Here is an 18,834-nt window from a genome sequence, read left to right on the forward strand (position 1 = left end):
AGTACAGTTTTGCTTAAAATTGGTAAGTCTTTGTGGCATAGAAATTCTGAAAACCCTTAGCATAAAAAGGCTAAAAATATTCATTGGGTGTATTAAACCCTTGTGCAGTATGTGCAGAGTCTATACAGTATATACATTTTTTTGAATATTCAGAATGTGGGTTTTGGTGTGTCAAGAGTGCAATAAAAAAATATTTGATATGTACATAAAGAAAATTACCTTGTGCAAACCTCTTTTGATAGTTTGTTGCTTGAGTTTTAAATGAACTAAAACTGTTTCAGTTATACTGATGTTGAACCACTCTTCAATTTCCAGTCTCTGGATTATCTGATTTGGTGGCTTAAGGTGCACAGGATGAAACCCGGATTTGAGCTCATGGGCAACCCGGGAGGCATATTCAATGATCTTAATTCCAATCCGACAACGTTGACTTTGTGGGAGAAGTTCATATCGAATTTAGCTGCTCATTATATTAGTAAGTCTATTTTTAATATCACTATTAACAAAGTCAAATAACATGAAATTTAAGAATATCTTTTGAACAATTAATATTTTAGTAACATATAAATGTCAATTTTAAAATTTTCTAATTTTGAAAATGTTTAAATTTTTTTGGCTTTTTTGTTATTGCAGGCCCACTCAGGAATGTCATCAACTATTGCAGATAAAAATTGTGAACATTATTGAAGTATTTTTGTAAAAATATTTGTGACTTCTTTTGATCAGAATCCTGTTACCAAGGTTTTAATAAATCAGCTAGATTTAGACACCGGAAAATCAAATTGCATTTTGGCACTACCATTATAACGGTATTTGAAATAGTTTATGAATACATTCATGCACAGCATTTTGGTGTCATGTACATGATACACAGGTGTGTACATTAACAGACTGAAAAGATGGTACAGATTATGCCACAAATGTAAGTGGCTGAATTCTAACTATTATTAATTGAGATATAATAATAATAACAGTGTTAACTTGCTTATTGCTATGAGAAATGTTTATTAAAACATCTAAATGTTTTATGTTCTAATGTATATAATTATTTGAACATTTTCCGATTTATAAATTTTTAGGTTAAAAGTATTTTTTTGTATATGAAGTATGTATGTAACGTCCTGAATTGCTTGAATTTATTCTCATGGTAATAATTTTATATTTACATCTTCTTATTTTAGGTAAATTTGGCAAAAGTGAAGTTGAAAGATGGAGATTTGAACTATGGAATGAGCCAGATTCAACGCAGTACAACATCCTAAATCTGACAACTACTGGTAATTTAATTTACTTTGTTTATCATATTAACGACATTTTACCTTGATGCAATCCAGAAATATGACAGATAGGCAGGTTTTGGAAACCAAGGCTTCTGTATTGGCTTTATGTCTCCGTGGTTGACCTGCATTAATGTTTTGGGCTGTCGTCTAGTGGTCAAAAATGGAGGTCAGGATGGCGGTAGTTGGTCTGGCTAGCATTCAAAGATTGGCTTGCCTTGCTATCAATGGGGCTTTTCTAAGTGCACCGGGTGCAGCTCTAGACTGTTGCCTCAACTTCACCGCCCTGGGCACTGTCATTCGGGCTATGGCCAGAAGTGCCTACTGTCTTCAGCAGATAGGGATTTGTTGGTAAGTCTCGTGCTTCAACAGTGGGCACTGCAAAATTTGCATCCTGTTTCAGGGGTATGCTTTGCATATGATCTTTGATCACATACCTCGAAGATTTTCCTTCGACTAACCCTTCAGAGTTGTGATACCTTCTAGGGAGGCTTGGTCGGAGGGAAAGAAACCTTTTCCACCAGAAGAGCAGAGGAGTAATGGTTTACATATGGCTCTAAAAAAAAAAATGGCACAGGCACAAGGATTGTGGGGGTGAGACCATGAAGAAAGCTGGTGGTCCCTATAGATACTTATCCCACGCCTTTTCAGGCAGAAGTCACAGGCGTTATGGAATGTGCTCGTGAGAATCTTTGTTGCATGAGGGGGTCTCTGAGAACAACTTGGACTCAGTTTCTAACATGACGGTGACTCAACCGTTCTGTGATATGTCTAGGTGTGAATCCTTTGGGACTGTCTCGAAGTGGGTTCATACTGAACTTGAGAAAAGGTGGAGGCTGCATCCGGGTCTGATGATAAGAAGATTAGATCTGTAGTCGCCTTCCTCCACGGTGGTGTCTGATCCTATATCCTCAAGTAGATCAGTGTTTCCTCAGGTTGTGGGTCTAATTACGGGACATGATCAACTGAGGAAGCATCTTCACAGTCAGCATTTTCTGGGAGGATCGGGTGAACGTAGATTGTGTTGCAGGTAAGAGGAAACTGCTGAACACCTGCTCATTGATTGTCCTGCAATAGCAAGAGAGTGCTACACCATCTCAAGGGCAAGGGTGTTCGTGAGGTGGTGTAGAAATTAATTTAGGATCTAATAGGACTTCATCACTTTTGATCTGATTGACCTATAAAATGGACTTGAACATGTAATATATTTGTAAATATTCATATCATTGTTCATAATAGTTTTTTAAGAATTGTCAGCATAATATAATGACAATACACATGATAGAAATTAGCTATACAAACATACTGCAATTTATAGAAGATTAATTAAAACAATAAAGATTAAATATTTTAGGTGTACAGGTACCTAATAACTTTTTCTCATGTGGAAATGAGTTGATAAAAAAATGTGAACAATAAAACCTTCCATTGTCAAAAATAGGTTTTTTACCCGCCATTAGTCGCACTGTAAAATGTCACACCATGGTTCATGTGTTAGATTTAGCCACATCTAATACATATTTTACATTAATTTAGTCTTATTTAAAATGTTTTTGCAATTCCAGATATGAAAAATTCACTTTAAACTTTCTAAATAAAACAAATACACTTTTAGTGTTACGTATGAAGGAATGGCGCATACATATGTTGTTCTATAATGGTAGTTTGAAGAGCTGTCCTTTGGATCATACTATCAATAATATTCTACTGAGATATATGTGTTTTCTGAGATGTGCTGGCTACAGACGGTCTTTTGTAAATTCAGGGTACTTGAAGTACGCACTGGCCTCTATGAGAGCACTGGAATCTTACAATCTGAGCATAAGTGGTCCTGCTGACACATTCCGAGACTTTGAGCACCACAACATCAGTTGGAGTCTTCTGCAGATGTGCAACACCTTGCTGGCTGTCACGGGAAAGTGAGTAGTCTTCTGCAGATGTACAATACCATTCTGTGTGTCACAGGGAGGTGAGTAGTCTCCTGCAGATGTGCAACACCAAGCTGTGTGTCACAGGGTGGTGAGTAGTCTTCTGCAGATGTGCAACACCAAGCAGTGTATCACAGGGAGGTAAGTAGTCTCCTGCAGATGTGCAACACCATATTGGCTGTCACAGGGAGGTGAGTAGTCTTCTGCAGATGTGGCACCAAGCTGTGTGTCACAGGGAGATGAGTAGTCTCCTGCCGATGTGAAAAACCGTATTGGCTGTCACAGGGAGGTGAGTAGTCTTCTGCAGATGTGGCACCAAGCTGTGTGTCACAGGGAGGTGAGTAGTCTCCTGCAGATGTGAAACACCATATTGGGTCTCAAAGGGAGGCGAGTTGGCTTTCTGCAGATGTGCAACACCAAGCTGTCTGTCACAGGGAGATTAGTAATCTTCTGCAAATGTGAAACACCATATTGGCTCTCAAGGGGAGGTGAGTTGGCTTTCTGCAGATGTGCAACACCAAGCTGTCTGTCTCAGGGAGGTTAGTAGGCTCTGCAGTTGTGCAATTTCACACGGAGATGACTAGCGTTTATTTTACATAACTTTCTTTTTTCGTTTAATTACCAAATAGCTTACATACATAATGTATTTTTCAATTCACGAATCGATAGCCAATCTACAAAACAAAAAGAAACCGTTCAATTTACATAAAAATCAAGGGCAATATAGAGTGAAATGTAAAGCATTGTAAAAGTGTAGAAATAAGCCTTGGTGGTTTTGTGTAGTACCAGGCTCTCAGGCGCTGGTGTCTAAGGTGTTAAAAAGTATTATTTATATCAATCTCATACATTGGACATACCTCTGTGCAGTCATGGTGGTTAATATTCTGCATTAGTGTTATGTGCTTTACATCAATACCTTCTTGTAAGATAACGTGTGCTAATAATTACAGATGTGGGCTGAACACCATCACGTTTCACAAGAAAGGAGACGGGGACGCACAACAAGTGTTTAACAGTTCTGCCGAGTTCTTTTCAACCGCAACCACTGTTTACCCGTTGCTCAAGACAATTCCATTCGCCAACAAGTAAATTATATTTTGTACTCTAGAGATTATTTCCTTTTTATTAACAAAAGTATTATTGCTAATAAAGCTTTGTTTTAATAGACCAAAATGTTGAGGTTCAACTGAATTAAGAATCTTTATTGTGTAAAAAAGTATAGTGCAGTACACAAAGGTAGCTTAATTTAAAAGTTAAAATAGCGAAATTAGAAAATTTCTGTGTCTCAAGCTTAGTACCGGAATTAAAGCCAATTTAGTACCGGAATTAGTACCGGAATCAATGTTGGGCAGAACAGAATCGTTATCATTAGAAGTAACAAAACCAATAATTTTGAAAAATATGAAATAATATTCCCAGTGTGATGGGGTTGTATAAATAGAAATTATATCAATTGAGGTTCTAATGAAAGGTCAAGGACTACACTATTCGAAGAATATTGTAGCATTTTTAAAGCTACATTGGTTGATTTAAAAAAAATTAAACTTAAATTAAATGAAAATGTTGGGAAAGAAATAGTAGGATTTAATTTTAATTATATTGTGAGAAGTTAGGATAAAAACGAATATGTAATCCTTTGGCAAGTTAGTGCTGGTAAGTTTAAATTATTAGGAAGGCGGTTCACTGCCTTGAATTGACCAGAACTTGTCTTGTACTGCAGTTACGTTACATCTGAGAGGGCTATTGTTCTTATGTTGGATACGGCTGGGCCAATGAGAGAACGCCGCTGATGTCCATCAGAAGGGGGGAAGGGGAACTATAAAACTGCCAGCTCATAATTTTCACCCTTCTTTTGGTTATTATCGTGAATAAAGTTGATTACAGTGTGCTGTGTCTCTAAATTTTTTTTCCACGAGGGATTTTGAGGTAAGCACCAAATTTATTGTACGTTATATTGAAATAGTCTTCCAGATCTGATATTAAATTAATTTTGTTGTCTTTTTTATAGGAAAAATTAAATTTATAGAAACTACAGAGCAATCTGCATAACTGATTCTTGATGAACAATAGAGCACAATAGAATCAAACAAGTTACATTTTGTACAAACTTTCAAGAAAAGTGAATTAAAATTGAACTTTGTTAATAACTTTGATTGGATTTTGGAAATTTAGTAAATTATTAATATTTAATTTGCACTGTTTTATTGTGAATTATTAATTGGAAATTAATTGAACTTTAATAATTGTTTGAGAGAGTTGTATCTGAATTGTAAAGACTTGAAAGTTAAGGTACAACTAGTGGAAAGAGAAGCTTGATTTTTTTATTTTGAATTTTGAGTGAACTTAGAAGTGAACATTTTTATTTTAGTTATTTCCAAGCGGTATTTGATTTTTATTTGAAAACTTTATTATTTTCTTTCAGAAGAGAGCTCTGATTTTTAGTTTGGTATATTTGATTGATTTTTTTTATTTCTTGCCAAAGGACCTTTTAAACTTACTAAACGGTTTGTCAATTCTTTGTGGAAAATAGAGTGATGAAAATTCTAAAACATTGTACTTATTAATTTGCCAGTTAAAAATAAATCAATTATTTTAATTTAGAACTGTGATATTTATTTTAGACAAACCAGATAATATTTAATAGTTGAAAATTTAGTAATAAATTGTACTGAATATTCACTCAGAGCTTACTAATGAAAAAATATTTTATATCGTCTTGGATGTCTCATTAATAATTTAAATCTTAATATTCTTCTAACCGTTGGTTATTGAAAATATCAACTTGCTCTAACAGCCATTTTAATTTTTCAGCAATGGTAGAGTATTATACAAGTTACAGAGTATCTGTGCCATTTCTAGTCAAAATGCAGCGATCTAGCTTAATATAATAAGGTAGGAATACGCTATACTACGTTTTGCGTAACAAGCTTCACTGAGGTTGCCTGCAAAATTTCAAGTCTACAGCTAATTTCATTACACTATACGTGTTACTATGTTACATGTAAAAGTTTCATATGATTGTACTTAAGTTTGTTGACAAATTGATCAATTCTGTGATTTTCACGTTACCATCATGGTAATCTATAAGACCAATGTAAAAATACTCACTAATGCTCAGAGCCAAATCCCATATAGTGAAATGTACCATCATCAAATTCAGTGTTGTTTGTATAGAAATGTTGCTTCTTGCAAATATTCGAGTCTGTAGTTAAGTTCATTCTCGAGATATCATGTAGACAAACAGAAATGAAATTTTTCCATTGTCTCAAGTGATTAGCTTCACTAACGCTCAACCCAATAAGTAATATGGGCTGAAACTTGGAATTCTAACTTTTTATTAAATTGAAAATATTACAGTAAAGATCCATTTCAAATCTGAATAGTGTAAGGAATATTTTAGCTTGAGCGTCTGCTATTTTCAGGTATATAAAAATCATCAGGTACTAAAGTACGAGTAGTATTACTTATAGATAAACATTTCTTGAGGTAGCTGCCTTATTGGAAAATAGAAGTCATTTTTGAACCGTACTAATTAATATATATTATCTAATTCTCCTGAAATAAACTGAAAATTTTTAACAGTTTTAAAGTTTATGTATGGAATACCCTAGAAGTTTTATGTGTATATTTTGGTAACTGTTACAAAGAGAAAGTTGTTGTTTGTAGTGAAGCTGATATTTTGACGGGGTGGTGGCGAGAGGAAGAGTGGAGGGGAGACGTGAACTACGCAGCTCGTGTAGTGGAGATATTGACCACCTTCCTTGCGACTGTAAACCAACAAAACTTCTCAGTGGCGTACATAAGCAACGATAATGGATTTCTAAATCAATTTCCAGCCTATTTCAATCAACGTACTTTACTCACCAGGTGTGTGTTTTATTAGATGATATTCTGTATAATTTTGGTAAAATTAAACTATTTATACAAAATAAAGGTTTAAAGAAATTAGAACTTTGTCAACTTCAAAAATAGGAAGAGGTTCTCAATTCAACCTCTTTTAATGTTTTTTATTGTACAAAAGAGACTGGGAAAGTGTTGTAATGTGATTCTATTTCACAGTCTTACAGTTTGATATAAATAGGTTTGCATATTAGGTACATTCTCACTCTTTGAAAGCAGTTATACTTCGATTACCCCTTGGTGTGCTAATTTTTAAGGGCATTTTAGTGCTTAGGAATTCCTTGGTTTGGTGTAACTGCAATAGCTTGAGTTCTATCGGATATAGTAGTTATGAAACTTCATCAAACTACACTTTAAGCGTTTTAAATTAATTTTAAGCAAGAAAAATACGTAATTATTGAATTACATAAATTGTTTTTGAGACACTTTTGGTTTATTGGTTTTGAATGTTGAGTTTAGCTCCAGTTCACCTTCCTTGTAGTGTAGGAAGGATTATTTTTTACTATTCATAATGCCCTCACTGCTATACAAATTCTCCTTATACGAGTACCGACTACAGCTGTGAGCTTTTATGATCGTCAGAACAACAGCAAACAGGAGTTATATAGTAGTTATATAAGAAAATATAATATTATATAGTTATGGCATCCAGAAACTAATTAAAAATATGACGAATGATGTTGGGAAGACTTCACAGCCTGTTCAGTGCTGCTATCTAGCAGACAATAGTTCAACTACGTAGTCAAAGTTTCATGGCGAGATCGTCCCACATGGTGTAATTGTGATACTGCTTTTCCTTGCGGTTAACACTCTACATAGCACGTTAATTGGTGAAGAATTTCGTACTCAATTCCTACACTACTTTTAACTAAGCGTTAATGCATGAAAAATTAATTGAAACAATCATCATCAATCGCCATTTTTTAGCTAAGTGTCATGCTGTTTAATCAATACGTAGTAGATTACATTTTATATCCATCGAATGAAGAATTTGCCCGTTGATTAACAGTTACCTGACCGAGGTTTCTCGTAAAATCAAATTCTATTGTGATTCGCCATTCTGTACTTAGTTTTACCCGAAAGGGTTAAACGAAGTAAAACTGACCAAGGTATAGAACGTTGTCAATACCTCGATACCACTAATAATAAAGAATTCTGGTATTGAAATATCAGTCAGTTTATAAAGGCATGTTATTTACCAGGTTATAAAAATTTGGCTCATTATTATGAATTTGGTTATAGTTACTACATGTGTTTAATTTTTACATTCAATAAATTAATTTTCAGTAATAATTTACTGTAATTAATTGCAAACCAAGTTTATTTTAGAAACATTACAATGTGTATGTTACAGATACATGAATTAATGATGAAATGTTTAATAATTAAGTATTTTCTTAGATTATAAACAAAGTTTATTACTTTATTTTGCTTTTAACCTGTTGACGAGTGCAGCAAAACATACCCAAATGAAGTGCGCACGGCATTTGCCGTTTGGTCCCGTATGAGGAGGCACGGCATTTTCCGTTGCAGACTAATGACTGTCAATTCGTTCTCACTGACTTACTGTGACGTCTAGCGGAGATTTTTTTGGAACTTTTTAGTTGTTCCTAATAGTGTCTCAGTACAGCGTTGCTAGTCCTGTATCGTGGTGGCACCTGGTGATAACTTAAAAAAACTATTTTAACGGAGGCGGGACACAAGACCCGCTACGCCTCCAATGTCGCCATTTTATAAGGCCACTCCCCCAGAATGACAGAAAGAAGCGTCAACTACTCAGGCAGTGCCATGTGTGCATGCAAACACACCACTCGAACTGGTTAAAGAAGAAAAGTAACTAACTATGAATGTTTAACATGTAAGGTCGCCCTTTATACAGGGTGACAATTAAGTCTGGAACCCCCTTTTTAATTTTTGAACCACAATAGAAAGAAATACCAAAGTTCAAACGTGCTTACTGGTGATAGTAACGCACACATCTGCCCAATTACTGACCAGATATTCCCTTTGGGGGACGGTCTACAAGGAGTCAGACAAAATTCTTAAATAGCAGCATAGGTCAAGTTTGGTATCAAATTAAAGGTCTCACTTAGCAGAGTACAATGCCGCAAACCGGACTTCAAAAGGTGGATTAATTCAGTAGTTATAGCTATTTGAATTTTATAACAATTTAACAATGTAAATTATTAAGTATTACAAGTAAACACCAATTTTTAAGTACCTGTGATCAAAGTAAGTGTTCAAAATGTTCCCCTCCCATCGTCTGGCAATGTCCTAGGCGGTTTTTTTAAAACCATCCACTGCATTTTGAAGGTAGTCACGAGGAATATCTTGAGCTTCTTGGACTATGAGATTTCTTAGGTGCGCCAAATCTCGAGGCTTAGTACGATAAACTTTATCTTTGAGGTATCCCCAAAGAAAAAAATCCAGCGGAGATAAAGCAGGGGAACGAGCAGGCCACTCTACTGCACCACGTCTTCCAATCCATCTGTGATGGAATATTGTATCCAAGTATTCTCTAACAAGGAGAGCAAAGTGTGGTGGCGCGCCATCTTGTTGGAAATAAATTCTTTGAAATTGTCGACCAAGAGCAGCTTGTAGTGCAGGAATTATCTCATTTTGGAGCATTGCTAGATACGAGTCACCATTTAAATTACCATTGATAAATAATGGCCCATAATTTGATTTCCTATAATACCTGCCCAAACGTTAAGTTTCTGTGGATGCTGTGGTATGACTCAATCTGCCACTTTCACATTCTAACAGTAATGTGTTATTGGTAATAATTATTGATTCCTGGCTTTGATTACTACATTGTTAGATGATGGGAGGGGAAACATTTTGAACACTTACTTTGATCACAGGTACTTAAAAATTGGGTGTTTTACTTGTAATACATAATAATTTACATTGTTAAATTGTTATATAAAATTCAAATAGCTATAAACTACTGAATTAATCCACCTTTTGAAGTCCGGTTTGCGGCATTGTACTCTGCTAAGTGAGACCTTTAATTTGATATTAACCTTGACCTATGCTGCTATTTAAGAATTTTGTCTGACTCCTTGTGGACCGTCCCCCCAAAGGGAATATCTGGTCGGTAATTGGGCAGATGTGTGCGTTACTATCACCAGTAAGCACGTTTGAACTTTGGTATTTCTTTCTATTGTGGTTCAAAAATTAAAAAGGGGGTTCCAGACTTAATTGTCACCCTGTATATATCCTTGTTTTGAGCAGTATCGCACACTAACAAGGTTTTCAAACGAGGTTATTGCTTTTCAAACAATCTACAATGTATTTTTTATATACATTTAAACTATAATAAACAAGTTTATTAACATTTTAAAAAGTTTTTTTTTTGTTTTACTCCCTAAAAGTCTGTCACTGGTCAATGAGGCACTCAGTATGGACCGTCATAGCGGCACGGTAAATGCCATGCGCACTCGTCAACAGGTTAACATGCATAAGGTCATACCCACAGCAGTGTGCCACAATGTTTGCAATTCTGTTGTATTATTATGATTTACCATATCAGCAGCTTGGAAAATCGTCTTATCTCTTCTCGAATATTTCTTCACAAGACCTTGACATCTGTTCGTCTTTTAATCACTTCATTTTTATAATAATTAAAATGTTGTCCCCTGCATCCAGATCAGTATTAATCCCTGATACAAACACTTATAAATAAAAGTTACATTTTGTTCTTTTATTAAGCACATTTTCTATTCATGTAAAACAAATTTTTATTTACATGCTTAAAAAAGTACAAGCACATTTATCATTATTATTATTATTATTCAATCACGTAGTTTAAATTTTACAGCAAGTATTACAGTACTTTTACTGTGTTTTTATTGACACGGTTTTATTAACAGATCATTCAAATTAGTGCATTCTGAGACACAGTTAGTCAAAATAATTACATAGACTTTTTTACAAGATTTTCTATTGAAGGTAAAAAATAATATAAAGTAAGTGTGAGTAAATTGTCTTTACTTGATCTCTCACTTCCAAGAAGGAAGTGTAAACTCTCATGTGTTTAAGCTTTTTTTAAAGCATTTATCCTTGAAAAACTTACTTTCAAGCCCTTATGTATATGAAAAGTGGAATACTATTTTTAAAACTGTAATCAAATGTGACATTGAAAACTGTAAACTTGATAGGTTCCAGATGAACTTTACCGAAGACCACCACAACCAGTTTATCCGCAAGCCTGTGATGGTTACCATGGCTTTGCTGAGTTACCTCGGACCGAAAGAAATGCCAGTTTTCCTGAGACATCTGACTAATTCATCAGATCCTGATTCAAGGTCAGTTTAGTTTTCTTTACTCTCTTTACATGCAGAGATATAGTAAAAGTTGTATAAAGCAGCTATATCTACTTGGCAGACCACAGACACTGCTTGATGCAAATGCTCATGATATACTCTTTTTGGATTAAAAAGTCCATTCATCATTGATGAAGGATGATTCCATTAATACCAGTATTATGGGTATTTTACAGTATTTACTGTTACAATCAAATAAACACAACATTTTAAAGACTTCTTCAGATGCCAATTAAGAAACCATAAGTTTAACATATTGCTACATGCCCCTCGACAAAATGCTGCAAAGCCAGATTTTCGTCAATATTTTCCTTGTTTGGGAAAAGTAAGGGGGGAGCATTTTACACTCATCCCCTATCTCTATTACCTGATTTTAGGTAAAACCAGTTTGCAGTGGTCTTTTGGTCTGATACTGATCGATCATTAGGTTAATGTGTGAACATTTTGGGTAACGGACATGTTATTTGTGACTTGTGAGCAATTTGATATCAGGCTTATGTTTATTTTATTATTTTTTACTTGGAAACGGTTTGTTCTTCAATATTGTTAATTAGTTTACGTGTTATGGTGGTAGAAGAATAAGTTGGTGGCAAATTTCTACCATTGCGTGTAGTTTTAGTACAGGGAAAAAAGATTTACGTTTGCAATGTTGAATAGAATATATTATTTTTAAATTAAAAAAATATTTTCCACACAAAATCCTGTATGTGTTAAAAGATAACTACACAAGAGAAATACTCGCTCATGTCAAAAAAAATCTGAACCCAGCACTATGTTGGAGAATAATAATTAAAAAAAACCACATTAATCGACTTAATTGATCATATCACACAGTTAGCTGATAAATTTGATGACAAACAGGCACACAAAAAAGCTATCAAAACCATTCAGTTGATAACAAATATTAATATTTTATTCTTTCTAAAATAAAAAGTAAATAAAAGGAATGGATTTTACGTTTTAAACACATACATAGTAAATAGTTATTATGAAGCTAGGTTCAGAGCTATGTTGAATAGAGTGCTCTTATAGCTCTGGGAATCATGTACTTTTAACAAACCGTTTTGTTTTAAAATCAGAGCAGAACTTGAAGACCCAGATTTGCCATGCTTCTAATATTTATCCCCTAAAGACTACTAATGGTAATATGATTATGGTCTAAAGTTTTGTTTTTATAATGATTTGCTATTTACTAGTTTTATATTATCTCACCTTAATTAATTCAGTGCATAATCGGTCAAAAATATTGACGTTATATCTTAACACTCTGCAGAAATAAATAAGAAAATGTATTATTTTGTTCTGGCTTAACATCATTAACTGCTGCTGCGGTAAGTCTTCAGGATTCCAAATCTAAAAAAAACTGTTTGCTTTAAATACATTCACTCTGAAAACGTTTATTTCCTGGTAATCTATACTAGAGCATTTGTACTTGTGGGATTGAAAGGATACATGATACAAAGGACAGGAAAACACAAGAATTATATATGTATAATATCAATTTTACTAAAAATTATAGCAACAGGCATTTGGGTTGATTCAAATTCAAATTCAATTCAAAGTATTTATTGCACTTTGACATTTGAATAATTACATAAGTAATACAAAGAGGTGCATGGTCAAGTGTTTTGAAAGTATAACTAAAATACAATCGTTGCAGTATGTACTGCATGTATTGTATATATTGTATTACGTCTATAAGGAATAACAAATCATCCTTATTTTACATAGACTGAAGTGTAATAATGAATAATTGCATGGGTTGGGATTTGAAAATTGATTAGTTATATTATTTGAAAAAATCTTTCTCCATTTCATTTACACTGTAATAAACTTTTTCTATGAGAAGGTTTATAATACTATTTTTTAGTGGTAGATATAAAGAATTATACAAGTGAATTCCCGTATATAGAGGACTTTTTTCAAATAAAGAAGTTTTATGAATTGGAAAAGCTAGAAGGTTTTTGTGTCGTATTATGATTATGCTGATTTTTGTATTGGTCAAAGGTGTTTGGAATTTTTTTGGACTACTAAGTTCAACAATTCAAAAATATATAAACCTGGTAGTGTGAGTATTTTAGATTTTTTAAATAGTGGTCGGCAGCTCTCTCTAAAGTTTGCACTAACTATTGCTCTCAGAACAGCTTTTTGGGCTATGAATACTTTTTCAAAATCAGGAGATTAACCCCAGAGTACAATACGGTATTTCAGAATCCATTGTACATAGGCGTAGTATACAATTTTACAAGTAGAAATAGATACTGAATCTGCCAATATTCATTGCAAAGTGAAATAATTGATCTATGGATAATAACAAAATAATGAAATTTATAAAACAAAAATGGTTGTGGATTCATCTGTGCTCACATTTCTATTGTTTGGAGGACACTTTCAAAAACTTCAAGTGATAATTAGCTTGTTTTATTTCAAAGTGAAAACCCAAATGAGAAAATTGCTGAGCTACAAAAGAATGGAGACTGAATGATGTGTATTTGTTTTCCTCATTACTGCCTCAAATTGAAGAACAGAATAACCAATGGTTTTGAATTGGTGTCCACTCTAATCAGTTGACTGTTATCCCAAGAGGGTTCACTTCTAGCTGGTGTATACTTTCCAGTTAAACCCTCACGGGGTATAACAAAATCTGATGTGTCACTTAAATATATTTCTATATATATATGCTTCATAATATTTCTGAAACACAAGTTCAACTAGAAAAGGAAAAAAAACTTCGGATGGACACACAAAGTATCTTTGAAGAACATGATAGCCAACAAGGTCAACTAGTTGATGACTATGTCAAAACAATAGATCATTTGAAAAATACAATTAGTACTCTTGAAAAGAAAATTACCTCCCAAAAAACTCAACACTCAGAGTTAACAATATACTCTAACAAGGGAACTCAAGCTGAACCCCTACACCTCGCCACTCAGCCTGCAACTGTTTCCTCAAGCTTTCTCATCGATCTCGCTCAGCTAAAAGATAGGCAAAACAGTTTGGAAAATGCAGTTAAGGCCTTAACGACACAAATTCAAGATGTACCACTTATCAAAGAAAAACATATAATTGCAGCTCAAAGTCACAAAATAGTGAGGAGCAATGCGCTAATTAAACCTAACTACACTCCTGCTAAAAAAAGAAAAAAGAACTTTTTTAGCGTTTCATTGCAAATGGCTGTGAATAAACAACGTTTAGCTGCTTAAGACTTGGATCAGATTAAGATAGGGGGAGTCTGTCAAACCCCTTCACAAAACAGAACACCACCTGTGTGACTCAAGGCTCCAGCCAAACGACAACTGATCAACAGATGATAGGGGGAGTCTGTCAAACCCCGTCACAAAAACAGAACACCACCTGTGTGACTCAAGGCTCCAGCCAAACGACAACTGACCAACAGATGATAGGGGGAGTCTGTCAAACCCCGTCACAAAAACAGAACACCACCTGTATGACTCAAGGCTCCAGCCAAACGACAACTGACCAACAGATGATAGGGGGAGTCTGTCAAACCCCGTCACAAAAACAGAACACCACCTGTAGGACTCAAGGCTCCAGCCAAAAGACAACTGACCAACAGATGTTAGGGGGAGTCTGCCAAACCCCGTCACAAAAACAAAACACTACCCGTGTGACTCAAGACTCCAACCAAACAACAACGGACCAGCAGACAATGATAGGGGGAGTCTGTCCAAAATCCACCCTGCTACACAAACAGAATTCCTTAACACAGATTCTAAACCTAGAACCAGAACAAACAAGTACAAGACCACTGGATACCCCAATTCAGGATGGTAACAGAACTGTTTGTAGAAGTACAAATACATCACCAGGACAACTACTCACCTCCACAACATACCATTAATAGGACAGTTCAAAAACAGTATTTTTTAGAAACTTTTCCACAGAAGAGAACGCGCTACAAAACTCGGGTATTCATGAATTCAATGTTCCAGACACAGAGAAATACACCCGCTTTTACCAACCAATCAAATGCAAAACACAATTCACCATATTACACCAAAATACAGACAGAATTGCTAACAAAATTAATAGAATGAATTCTCTCCTGGAAATACAAAAACCAGATGTTTTGATTGTAACCGAACACGGCCAAAATAAAGAAACACTCCTGAACACTAGGCTTATTGGGTACACACTGATTTCTGACTACAGCAGGAAACAACATCTAAAGGGGGGAGTAGCTATCTACACGAAAGAACATCTTAAGGAAAACAGTGAGGCTATCATCATTATCGAAGATCTCTCGATAGAAATGGTGTGTGAAGTGGCTGCCATTAAGCAAAAAGTGGGCAAGTCAATTTTCATTATAGTAGGTATTTACAGACCAAATAACAACCTCGAGTCTGGCCTAGAAGTGCTAGCTGAAGCCTTAGAAAACTTACAATCTCAGCAACACCCCATCATTCTAATGGGTGACATAAATATCGACTGCCTGAAAAATCAAAACGACACAACACTATTGATCGAGACCCTGGCAAGCTACAACCTCTATAGAAAGAACCTCCCTGCCACTCGGATAACACCAACATCAAGAACATCCATCGACTGTGTATGCTGCAACATCAGAGAAGAAGAAATCACTGTAAAGGTAATAGAAACCAGCATATCAGATCATACGGGACAACTGTGTGTCATAAAGGGAAGAAAAACTCAAACGCCAACCACAACTTGTTGGAGGGGTAGAAACATGAGTCACAGAAACATACTGACAATGAAACATCTCCTTAGTCAAGAAATCTGGACAGAAGTATACAACTCCAATGAAGTTAATGAAGCATATGACAATTTCAGCCGAACTCTTCTTGCAGCACTCAATCAAGCATGTCCAGTGAAACATACTAGGTGCAAAAGAAGCGGAAACAAAAATAAACACACTCTCCACAACCCTAATGCTCAAAAATTGAGGCAAAGATTTCTTTTCGCTCAAAACGCTTACAACACCACTGGTAGCGAGGAACATAAAAGACACGCTGCCCATCTCAAAAAAGAATATGACTTGCAACTCCGCCACCTAAGACAACAAGACACAATAGCTAAGATAACAGATGCGGATAATAAAACAAAAGCCATCTGGGATGTCATAAACTTAGAAAGGCAGCCAAAGGAAAACAAAAATGCCCTCACCCAACTCGACGTAGGTGGCCAGGTTACGTCGAACTCAGTGCGGATGGCAGACTATCTCAACTTTTTTGTTAACATGGCTGAAGAAACCATCATAAACAATGGGCTGAACAATAAACAACCATTTACTCCGACCGAAAATAGTTACATCCCCAACCTGACACTGAAGCCAACTAATTCAGAAGAAGCTGCCAAAATTATTAGTGGATTGAAGTCAAAGCCCTCAGCAGGATACAATGACTTATCTGCCATAGTCCTGAAAAAGTGCCAAGACGAACTTATAGAACCACTGGTGCACATTACTAATCTATCTTTTTCATCAGGAGTTTTCCCGTCTGCCCTGAAACTTTCAAAAGTGTACCCCAAGTTCAAACAAGGTGATGCCACAAAAGCAGGCAACTACAGGCCTATTTCACTAATCCCAACCATATCCAAAGTAATAGAAAAATTAGTGCTGATTAGACTTCTCGAACATCTTTCAAACAACAATCTCTTAACAGAATATCAGCACGGCTTCCTACCAGGTAAATCTACAACCACAGCACTGATTAATCTTGTAGAGTTCCTACTAGATCAGCATGAAGAGGGGAACACATCAACTGCCATTTTTCTAGACTATAGTAAAGCCTTTGATAGTCTTGACCATGAACATCTTCTGAAAAAGTTAATGACACTTGGAATTCGTGGAACCTCAAAAGCATTGTTTACCAGCTACTTAACGGAACGAACACAAATGGTTGAGATAAGATACAACAGTAATAGAGAAACGGAAAAGGTCAGGTCAAGCACAAAAAAGATCGCAAGAGGTGTACCCCAGGGCTCTGTGTTGGGACCCATTATGTTCATTCTCTTCACAAATGACTTCCCTAAGTATATACAGGAATACAGCAACTGCATCATGTATGCTGATGACTCAGTGCTCTTGCTCGGCAGAAGAACTCCTGGTCAACTAGAAATAGATGCATACACAGCAGTGAATATGGCTATCCAATATTGTCATAACAACGACCTAGTTGTGAATGAGAAGAAGACAAAACAGCTCATTCTAGGGAGGTGTAGAAAAAAACTCCAAGGCTACCAGAGACCGATGACACCACCTTTACCACGTACCTTGGGGTAACAGTTGACCAAGACCTTTCTTGGACACCACACATCAACAACCTCTGCAAAAAGCTAAGCACCAGACTGTATGTAATACAACGAATAAAAAATATAGGAAACACCATGACCACGAGGATTGCATACTTCTCCCTGTTTGAATCCTATATCCGCTATGGGATAGCAGCTTGGGGAGGGACAACTTCTGGCAACCTGCAACGCATACTTTTGAAACAAAAAAAAGCCATAAGAATACTGGGTAATCTCCAACCACGAGAGTCTTGCAGGGATGCTTTCAAGCACCTCAAAATCTTAACAGTCATAGGCCTGTACATCCTGGAAACAGTAACGTATGTCCACATCAAGACTCCAGGCATAGCAGAAAGGGGTGAGCAATTCCATCACTACAACACCAGACGGGCCACTGACTACTGCCTTCCTGTGCACCGACTCCGCAGCACTAACATAAGCCAAGTTACATCGGCGCCAAAATGTGGAACTGTTTGCCAGAGATGCTGAAAAAAGTGGATCAACAACAATTCGCTCGTCACTTGAAGACCTGGCTTATCAATCGACCCTTCTACAGCATTGAAGAATTCATGAGCTGGCAAACTCAACCGGACTTTTGAAAAATTACTCAGAATTTTACTTGCTCCTCAGTAATATTGTATGACACTATACTTATCTTGATGATAACGTAATAAAGATATTTTTGATTTGATTTGATATAGACAACCTTATGGATGCCTAGGAGCGGCACATCACTAACCGCAAATGTTGAGATTCTTGGGTGCAAGGGTATATTGATAGATCTAGTCTACTGTGAGAGATGACTGTTGGAGTTGGTGGGGTCCCCTAAGAGTCAAAGATTCTTGCTAGCTTAGACATAAGGGCGTGCCTCCCGCTACCTGCTGTGACTGGAGAGGCTGATTCAGAGATGGCTTCCCCTTCTTACGAGGAAAGGGACATGAATGAGATTAATGCCCTAAATTCTTCCTCATGGATCTCAACCGGAGGCAGCCCCTACCCCCTACCTTACCCATCCAAAAAATCCTGTCACTCCAGAAGCAGTGCAAATGTTCTTTTAGGACTAGTTGCAATTTCTAAGCTTCTTGCCTTAAGAGAGAGAGAAAAATCAGGTTGACTTGATTATTTCTT

At 35.9% G+C, this 18,834-nt stretch overlaps 1 protein-coding gene across 3 annotated transcripts in view; it reads left to right on the forward strand.

The window, feature by feature from the left end:
- Positions 1-18,834, forward strand: part of LOC124353093 (alpha-L-iduronidase) — a 37,487-nt gene that overhangs the window by 6,460 nt on the left and 12,193 nt on the right. For all 3 annotated transcript variants that reach the window (XM_046802913.1, XM_046802912.1, XM_046802914.1), the window contains exons 4-9: positions 282-475; positions 1,182-1,277; positions 3,043-3,196; positions 4,156-4,290; positions 6,872-7,072; positions 11,269-11,415. In XM_046802913.1, coding sequence (XP_046658869.1) covers positions 282-475; positions 1,182-1,277; positions 3,043-3,196; positions 4,156-4,290; positions 6,872-7,072; positions 11,269-11,415 — 927 coding nt within the window. The remainder of the gene's footprint in view (positions 1-281; positions 476-1,181; positions 1,278-3,042; positions 3,197-4,155; positions 4,291-6,871; positions 7,073-11,268; positions 11,416-18,834) is intronic.

This window comes from Homalodisca vitripennis, chromosome 1 (assembly GCF_021130785.1).
Source record: "Homalodisca vitripennis isolate AUS2020 chromosome 1, UT_GWSS_2.1, whole genome shotgun sequence".
NCBI classification, from domain to species: Eukaryota; Metazoa; Arthropoda; class Insecta; order Hemiptera; family Cicadellidae; genus Homalodisca; species Homalodisca vitripennis.